The 9,907-nt window shown below is 41.9% G+C and overlaps 1 protein-coding gene across 1 annotated transcript; it reads right to left on the reverse strand.

Moving 5' to 3' along the window:
* Positions 1–1,850: 1,850 nt before the first annotated feature.
* On the reverse strand, positions 1,851–8,253 carry faim2b (Fas apoptotic inhibitory molecule 2b). Its single transcript, XM_066672315.1, has 12 exons — positions 8,245–8,253; positions 7,221–7,284; positions 4,921–4,997; positions 4,156–4,220; positions 4,022–4,075; positions 3,626–3,676; positions 3,510–3,549; positions 3,340–3,377; positions 3,006–3,093; positions 2,396–2,491; positions 2,245–2,298; positions 1,851–2,000 (listed from the first exon to the last, which is right to left on the reverse strand). The coding sequence occupies exons 1-12, from the start codon at positions 8,251–8,253 to the stop codon at positions 1,851–1,853; spliced, it is 786 nt and encodes a 261-aa protein (XP_066528412.1).
* Between the last annotated feature and the right edge of the window lie 1,654 nt (positions 8,254–9,907).

The following is a 9,907-nucleotide window of genomic DNA, read 5'->3' on the forward strand; positions in this document are numbered from 1 at the left end:
GGAAGAGGGAACTCCTGAAGACTGCTTCCAACACACAAGGTGGGTACAGGTAGAAATAACACAGACTGGAAATGGTGGGGCAGCAGGTAGTGTTCCCGTGTCTGTGTGGGTTTCCTCTGGGTGACTGTGAGGAGTGTGGTGTGTTCTCCCAGTGTCTGCATGGGCTTCCTCCGGGTGACTGTCTGTGAGGAGTGTGGTGTGTTCTCCCTGTGTCTGCGTGGGTTTCCTCCAGGTGACAGTCTGTTGGTGTGTTCTCCCTGTGTCTGCGTGGGTTTCCTCCGGGTGACTGTCTGTGAGGAGTGTGGGGTGTTCTCCCTGTGTCCGTGTGGGTTTCCTTCGGGTGACTGTGAGGAGTGTGGTGTGTTCTCCCTGTGTCTGCATGGGCTTCCTCCGGGTGACTGTCTGTGAGGAGTGTGGTGTGTTCTCCCTGTGTCTGCGTGGGTTTCCTCCAGGTGACTGTCTGTTGGTGTGTTCTCCCTGTGTCTGCGTGGGTTTCCTCCGGGTGACTGTCTGTTGGTGTGTTCTCCCTGTGTCTGCGTGGGTTTCCTCCGGGTGACTGTCTGTTGGTGTGTTCTCCCTGTGTCTGCGTGGGTTTCCTCCGGGTGACTGTCTGTTGGTGTGTTCTCCCTGTGTCTGCGTGGGTTTCCTCCGGGTGACTGTCTGTGAGGAGTGTGGTGTGTTCTCCCTGTGTCCGTGTGGGTTTCCTTCGGGTGACTGTCTGTGAGGAGTGTGGTGTGTTCTCCCTGTGTCTGCATGGGTTTCTTCCGGGTGACTGTCTGTGAGGAGTGTGGGGTGTTCTCCCTGTGTCTGTGTGGGTTTCCTCCGGGTGCTCCAGTTTCCTCCCACAGTCCAAAAACACGTTGGTAGGTGGATTCAAAAGTGTCCGTAGGTGTGAGTGAATGTGTGAGTGTGTGTTGCCCTGTGAAGGACTGGCGCCCCCTCCAGGGTGTATTCCTGCTTTGTGCCCAATGATTCCAGGTAGGCTCTGGACCCACCGCGACCCTGAACTGGACAAGGGATACAGATAATGAATGAATTAATGGAAATGGTGGAAATATTATGCAACACAACTGCTAAAGCCTGGGATTCTCTATAATAATACATGAACAATAATGAAAACAGATATGAACTTCAGAACAGTGTTTTTACTACACTTTATTTCACTTTAAACTTATTTAAGTCAACATTTGACCAAAGGTTTACAAGAACGAGTGAAAAAAGCGCACAGAACAAATGCATCAATCATCAATAAATCAACTAGGCATCAGAGCTCAAGTTTTTAATATAATTATTAATGCTTAATGATGATTAAATATCTACAGAATGGTGTCTGAGAGTAAGAAAGCTGTCTGTAAATCTAAGAGAAAAGGCCACTTGCTGTAAGTCACTAGTCTATTGATTAATTGCATGTGAAATATATTAATGTTAAAATTCATTATCTCTGTTCATAAATTCAGTAGCTCCCTATTTTCATAGATGTGCTATGAGCTGTTTCAGTTATTCAGAAAACTGTGGGTAGAGGGAGTGAAAGGACAGTGCTGTCTCCTCCCTCAACATCCATGGCTGAATTGCCTTTGAGCTTGGTACCCAACTGCTCCACAGCCACTGGGGATGGTTTCCTGTTATTCTTTTTGAGACAATAATGTACCTGTACTGTACCTTTTTTTCTGAGAGTGTATTAAAAATAACCTTTAATGAGCACATATTGAATATTTTTTATACTGAAGGTTTTCCTGTGCATCAAGCCGACTGCAGAACGACCACGACTCCAGTGATCTGTTGTTCTTTGGACTGAGGTAAACATAGGTATGAAGTTCCTTTTGTGAAAGGAAGGAAAGGTAAAGGATGTTTTATTCTCGTCCGCCTCCGAAAAGCTGCAGAATGAACGTGAAGATGTAAACGATGTCCAGGTAAAGAGTCAGAGTGGCGAAGATATACTCCTCCGGACTCAGAGAGTGCTGTTTATTACCCATCAGCAACTGGGAATCAAACGCCAGGAACTGAAAGAGAGCCAAAGGAGGGGTGAGAGAACGTCATCAGAAGATGGTGTGGAATAGCACTAAAATAAGTCTCTGAACGCAATAGTTTATGCTCCACAGAGTGGGACCCCCATAAGGTGGTGTTCATGTTTAATACGGGTTTAGTACTGATTCACTTGTACTTCCAGACCACTAGGAGTCAGTATAACAGCAATCATTTAATTAATATAAGTACAATCAAATTAGATCTAGCACTGTGCTTTACCATGGTAAAGACGATTGCTCCTATTACCCCATAGAGTGCATGCATCCAGGGAACCTGTGGAAGTATAGAGTGAGGTTAGAAAAAAGAATAGAGGGTTATTACATGTAGTGTATTAATAGGCTGTGTTCACAATTCACTTTTATAAACGTACGTATCCAAATGGAACAACGAATCCCATCACCAGAGCACAGCAGATCATCACCATGCACAGAGTAAACAGAACGCCCTGGAAGGATGTGATATCCACCTGCAGCAGGCAGAAACATTGGGTAAAAACTGAGTAGTTTTACAACGAATGTTCATTAGTTCTCTGTCGCTTCTCTCTCCATAAAGGTATTGGGTTTTCTGGGCTGAAACTGATCAAGACACCGTGATGTATTTTGTTGTATTCCTATCCGGAATCACTGGGCACAGTGGAAGAACACATCCTGAACGGCGCCAGTCCACCACAGGGCATCACACACTCACAGACTCCCAGCTGAGAGCATTTTTGAATGGCCAGTCCAGCTCCCAGCATGTGTGTTTTTGAATTGTGGGAGGAAACCCATGCAGACACAGGGAGAACACAACACACGACTCATGGACAATGACCCTGAGCTGTGTGACAGTGACAGTACCTGCAGTGCCACTGGGCCGCTCAGGATGTGTTCAGAAAATTGAAAATAAGTGAACACTTTTTTACTTTTTTTTTTGCTGCTTTTTCAGTATATTGTAAACCGTTTTTTTTCTTAGTATTTACTCTGTAAAATGTCTTTACTCACCGCACTCTGGAAGCTGAAGAGTGTGACACAGACACACACCACTGCAGTGATTCCCAAACACAGCAAAACTGACTTAGTGTTGTAGAAGCTACGAAAAAATTTTTTTATTAATTTTAAAAGTATAAAGTAATTTAGAAGTAAATAATATTATATTTTTCAGCTGTAACCTCTGTGTTATTAAGGTTCTGGTTTACAGTGAATGGGAGAATAAAACAAGGAATTCTACTTAAGAAATAATAATACATTGAACCACTGTTCACTGTGCAAACCAACCACTGTTATTATTATTATTATTATTATTATTATTATTACTATTTTTATTATATTTCTTTACCTGGAGACACAGCCCAGCATGCAGGCCATGCACAGAGTCTATGAGGTGATAAATAAACAAACAAAACCAAAAATATAAGTGTAAAATTAAAATGAATGAAAACAAATCACAGCACAATGTTATTGTAGACAATTATTATATTATTATACAGAGAGTACACGAGTACTTACAAATATTGTCAGCAGAATCAGGTTCCAGGGAAACTGCCGTCTGTAAGAAGAGACTTATTTTAATATTTAAAAATTAAAAATAACAAATAAATCCAGTGCAAGAAAATAAACATTACCTCACGTCTCCACAACAGGCCAGAGTCAAATACGTCACAAGAAACAGCAAACTGTGAAATATAGTAATGAAATAATGCGTTATAACGTAGTAGCTCCATGGCTCCCTGGTTCTAAGGCTCTCTAAGAGGGAAGTGAGATATAAGAACAGTACCCAGTAATTGTGGTTGTTAAGCTGTGTAATGTTTGTATATAATATTGCAACATTTCTACATCCAGCCAAGATCCTCTCCCATTGGTGAGGACTTCAGGAGCTGGACAGAAGGCCTTACACTTCACGTAATGTAAGGATTCTTAACCCGTTTAAATGCACAGCTACTGTTTGTAAACATTACATACAAATGATATAAAGTGGACAGTGAGTATTGTTTATAAATTTGTGAGTGTGATTTACTTACTTTGATAAAGAGTACAGTTCTGGATGAGTGAGAATAAAATACCGGACCGGAGTCCTGAGGAAAACAGGAACACAGTTCTATATTAATGATGTGAGTATTTAAAGCTGAACATACAGATGGAGAGGTGTACTTACGAAAAAGTGAAAACAGCCACAACCACGACAGTAACAAGCAGCTGCAGCATTAGAATGGAATACACCTGAGAAAACAATCAAAGAAATATATTTTTTTATATTTATAATTGGAATTGTAACTTGCGGGCGGCACGGTGGTGCAGCAGGTTAGTGTCGCAGTCACACAGCTACAGGGACCTGGAGGATGTGGGTTCGAGTCCCGCATTCGAGGAGTGTGGTGTGTTCTCTCTGTGTCCGCGTGGGTTTCTTCTGGGTGACTTTCTGTGAGGAGTGTGTTGTGTTCTTTCTGTGTCTGCGTCGGTTTCCTCCGGGTGACTGTCTGTGAGGAGTGTGGTGTGTTCTTTCTGTGTCTGCGTGGGTTTCCTCCGGGTGCTACGGTTTACTCCCACAGTTCAAAAACACACATTGTTAGGTGGATTGGCGACTCAAATGTGTCTGAGTGTGTGAGTGAATGTGTGTGTTGCCCTGTGGCGCCCCCTCCAGGGTGTATTCCCGCCTTGTGCCCAGTGATTCCAGGTGGGCTCTGGACCCCCGCGACCCTGAATTGGGTAAGTGGTTGCAGATAATGAATAAATTAATTGTAATTTGTAGTTTGTAATTTGACTTTTTTTTTTTCAATTTGATTTTTACAGTTTATAATTTTACAGAAGGCAATAACTTTTATCATTTTTATTGTAGGGTAATTTTTAACAATTAGCATTAAATTAATTAATTAATTAATTCATTCATTCATTCATTTAGCTCTCGAAGTAAAATATGACATACCTTTCGGATAAAGATGCGTCTGATGTTTTTGTCCTCCCAGGAGAATGTGCCGTCAGCATAACAGTAGCTCGGACATCCTGAACACAAGAGAAAAAATATATATACAGCACTGTGCAGAAGTCTTAGGCCCCTAAGGTAATGATATATATTTAAACTAATGCCTAATGAGTGTGGGGCTGGTATAAAGTTATATATAATCACAGTAAATACAAAATAATAATAATAATAATATAAAACAATAAGGAAATATGAGATCTTTTTTTTCTATAAAGTAGTAGGTGTGAGTTTGAAGAACAATGTTTTGTTCAGATTCTCTTTCACATGATCACATGAATTTGTTTTATTTTAAATCATTATTTATTAACAGATAAAACTAGGTACTGGGTGATAACCTCAAATAATACGGACTCCACGAGGAGAGATTTGGAGAAAGTTTAAACAACAAACAACACATTCATGGGAATGGGAATTCACACACAGAGGATCAGACTGGAATAATGTGATTTGGTTTTATTGTAATGTTGGGCGTTATTTGTTGTTTGTTTGTTTGTTTTTAGCAAATAAATGCTTGCTGCTCAGATAAATAGCTTTTTAAATCTCATAATCTCTGGTGCCTTAGTACTGTATATTTCAACTTTTTCCTTTTTTTGTGTGTGTAATATGGGGCGGGTAGGTAGGTGTCGCAGTCACACAGCTCCAGGGACCTGGATCGTGGGTTCGATTCCCACTCCAGGTGACTGTCTGTGAGGGGTTTGGTGTGTTCTCCCTGTGTCTGCGTGGGTTTCCTCCGGGTGACTGTCTGTGAGGAGTGTGGTGTGTTCTCTCTGTGTCTGCGTGGGTTTCCTCCAGGTGACTGTCTGTGAGGAGTGTGGTGTGTTCTCTCTGTGTCTGCGTGGGTTTCTTCCGGGTGACTGTCTGTGAGGAGTGTGGTGTGTTCTCCCTGTGTCTGTGTGGGTTTCCTCCGGGTGACTGTCTGTGAGGAGTGTGGTGTGTTCTCCCTGTGTCTGTGTGGGTTTCCTCCGGGTGACTGTCTGTGAGGAGTTGGTGTATTCTACCTGTGTCTGCGTGGGTTTCCTCCAAGTGACTGTCTGTGAGGAGTGTGGTGTGTTCTCCCTGTGTCTGCGTGGGTTTCCTCCGGGTGACTGTCTGTGAGGAGTGTGGTGTGTTCTCCCTGTGTCTGCGTGGGTTTCCTCCGGGTGACTGTCTGTGAGGAGTGTGGTGTGTTCTCCCTGTGTCTGCATGGGTTTCCTCCGGGTGACTGTCTGTGAGGAGTGTGGTGTGTTCTCCCTGTGTCTGCGTGGGTTTCCTCCAGGTGACTGTCTGTGAGGGGTTTGGTGTGTTCTCCCTGTGTCTGCGTGGGTTTCTTCCAGGTGACTGTGAGGGGTTTGGTGTGTTCTCCCTGTGTCTGCGTGGGTTTCCTCCAGGTGACTGTGAGGGGTTTGTTGTGTTCTCCCTGTGTCTGTGTGGGTTTCCTCCGGGTGACTGTCTGTGAGGAGTGCGGTGTGTTCTCTCTGTGTCTGTGTGGGTTTCCTCTGGGTGACTGCCTGTGAGGGGTTTGGTGTGTTCTCCCTGTGTCTGCGTGGGTTTCCTCCAGGTGACTGTCTGTGAGGAGTGTGGTGTGTTCTCCCTGTGTCTGCGTGGGTTTCCTCCAGGTGACTGTCTGTGAGGAGTTGGTGTGTTCTCCCTGTGTCTGTGTGGGTTTCCTCCGGGTGACTGTCTGTGAGGAGTGTGGTGTGTTCTCTCTGTGTCTGTGTGGGTTTCCTCTGGGTGACTGTCTGTGACGAGAGTTTGGTTTCCCCCCACAGTCCAAAAACACACGTTGGTAGGTGGATTGGCGACTCAAAAGTGTCCGTAGGTGTGAGTGTGTGAGTGAATGTGTGTGTGTCTGCGTTGCCCTGTGAAGGACTGGCGCCCCCTCCAGGGTGTATTCCCGCCTTGCGCCCAATGATTCCGGGTAGGCTCTGGACCCACCGCGACTCTGAACTGGATAAGGGTTACAGATAATGAATGAATGTGTGTAATATCCTAATAATAATATCTATAATAATAATAATAAAAAAAATCAGTTCTTAAAGATGCAAATAGTCATTTTCTCAAGTGATTTTTCATGGACACATAATGGACAAGATGTTTCGCAGATTATGTTCTACACCTGTTCTAAACATAGCCAAACCCACTCTATGAATTTACAAAAATAATACCACCGTTAAATATTTACTGGAAATCTTCCTGTAAAAGTTAATTATTGGATTAAAACAAAAAATAATATAAAGAAAAATATTAGAAATGCTTGCAGTTACCTGTGTTTGCCTCTGCATAACTTGGAGGCAAACTTCCAGCCACAGTGTTTACTTCTGGAGCCACCTGTAAACATAAAAATACAACAACAATGAACCACTTCAACAATAAAACATATTTTAAAAGAGATTGATAAATGTTAATATTAAATTTAAAAGCCTTAAACATTTATAGTGAACAACAAATGTGATTTTTTTTTTGATAAAACTGATTATAAAAGACTTCTGCAAAGTGCTGTTAAATTTATATTTTTTATCTGAACAACACTGAGCAGAAGTCTGAAACCACCTTGTGTTTATTTTGCGTATAAAATATAAATAAATGTAGAATGGTCTCTAATTTTTGCACAGTGTGGTATATATTTTTTAAAAGCCCCATTTCACTGACCAATTCATTTTTAATTAACTGATTATACACTACTGTCTGATGAAATGTACCTATCTATCTCATGAATAAATGCTTTTAAAAGAGGCCGTGTTAAAAAAGAGATAAAAAGAGAATAACTTTCTTATGAAAATACTCTGAATGTACAGTGTGCTTCTTAGACTCAGAGCTCTTTTCTACAATATACAACCTTTTATGGGCATTTTCCTCCACAGTTCCTGGTTCAATCCCATGTTATTCTTACTTTTGTAAATGGGAATAAATGAACACAAACGTGGGATCATTTGCACCGGCCACAAATTTGATCAAATGTTTAAATCAAGTAAATAATCGAGTTTGCTTCAAACGTTATTATGTAAATAATTCTGTTTTAAAATGAGAAGATGTGCACTAATATATTTGTACGTTAAAATCTAGAGTTTGGAAAACTGCTTTGCCATCTCCAAAATGATCAATTTAGAGGAGAATGAAGAGAGAGAGAGAGAAAGAGAGAGAGAGAGAGAGAGAGAGAGATGAGTTTTAATGCAAGTCAATCTTAGTACATATTTTCCCTTTCATTTTTAAAGCTGACTGAGAGTAATAAAGGTAACAACAAGGTTCTGCCCTGTATCAGAGCCCCTGTGTCTTGTATCTCTTCCGTACCTTTTTCATGTTGGTTGTGGTTTCCTCCCCTTCGTTTTTGTTTATAGGATTCCAAACTTGAAAGTAACCCCAGAAATGTTTAAATCCAAAAGTAAGCAACTGAAAGCCAATAAATAATCCAGAAATGGCCCTGTAAATGCAGTGTGTAGTCCGGTGCTTTGAGCGCTCTGGTCTGATGTTGTCTTCTGAGTCTTCTAATGCTGCGAGATTAGCCTAGATCTTTATACCCTGTCCAGCAGGTTAATCCCTCTCAGACATTCCTTATTGGTTCCCACAGTTAGCAGTAGGTTCTAGCAAAATCTTAGTGATAGATAAAGTACTATATGGACTGTGGGTATATAATTAATCTAAACAAATCAAAGGTTTTGTCCATAATTCTGTTTGCAAGGTAACTACCACAGCTGTTGAGCTGCTAGCGAGCAATGAGGAGAGAATATGTGTTTTGTGTAGTTTCAGTAATATTTGATTAAATAACAGTTGTGTGGTAAACCTGTGCTTTGCTGGAAATGTCTCAGTTCCTTTTCTAAAGTGATGACTTAATTTCTTTTGTAACAGGGCTTTATTTAAATAGGAGGCAGAAGTAATGAGACTGACTTTAAGAACATTAGAGACTTAAGACTCTATTTTAAATGAGTCTACGTCCCTTAGCATTAATGAGTTTAATGTGTAACTGAGCTATGTGTATCACTACAGTTAGAATCACTTTATTGGCAACTCTGCTTGCACACAGAGGAATTTGTTCTCCTCATTTAACCCAATCTGTGCAGTGAAACACACATTTAAACACACTAGTGAACACTAGGGGGCAGTGAACACACATGCCCAGAGCAGTGGGCAGCTCTATCCACGGCGCCCAGGGAGCAGTTAGGGGTTTGGTGCTTTGCTCAAGGGCACTTCCAGGTCTGGGGATCGAACCGGCAACCTTCCAGTTACAAGCCCAGTTCCCTACCCACCGAAAAACTAAACAGGGATGGTATATTCATAGGTCCCCGCCATTGTCAAGAGCAAATCTACGCCATTGCATTACACACAACAACAACAACACACTAACACACTGCAGACAACAACAATATCACACCAACACACTACACAAATAAGCAGTGCTAAACACCACACACAACAACATACTAACACACTACACACAACAACACACCAGCACACTACACACAACAACACACCAGCACACTACACACACAACAACACACCAGCACACTACACACAACAACAACACACTGCAGACAACAACACACCACACACAACAACAACACTACACACAACAACACACCAGCACACTACAAACAACAACATACCAGCACACTATACACAACAACAACACACTGCAGACAACAACATACTAACACACTGCACACAACACACCAGCACACTACACACAACAACATACTAACACACTACACACAATAACAACACACTGCAGACAACAACAACACACCACACACTACACACAATAACAACACAATGCAGACAACACACCACACACAACAACAACACACCAACACACTACACACAACAAAACACTGCTGACAACAACACACCAACACACTACACACAGTAAAGAGAATCATAATTGCTGGGATTTTGATGAGTAATGAATAAGAGCAGCCACACGGGGGCGCTCGTTGATCAGTTCATATTGCTCCATTTC

Source organism: Hoplias malabaricus, chromosome 5 (assembly GCF_029633855.1).
Source record: "Hoplias malabaricus isolate fHopMal1 chromosome 5, fHopMal1.hap1, whole genome shotgun sequence".
In the NCBI taxonomy this organism is placed as follows: Eukaryota; Metazoa; Chordata; class Actinopteri; order Characiformes; family Erythrinidae; genus Hoplias; species Hoplias malabaricus.

Coding starts and splice junctions, on each gene's coding strand:
- faim2b (XM_066672315.1), bottom strand. Junction 2,299..2,395: donor TCGTTGTTCCATTTGGATAC/GTACGTTTATAA, acceptor ATACTTCCACAG/GTTCCCTGGATGCATGCACT. Junction 2,001..2,244: donor GAGCAATCGTCTTTACCATG/GTAAAGCACAGT, acceptor GCTCTCTTTCAG/TTCCTGGCGTTTGATTCCCA.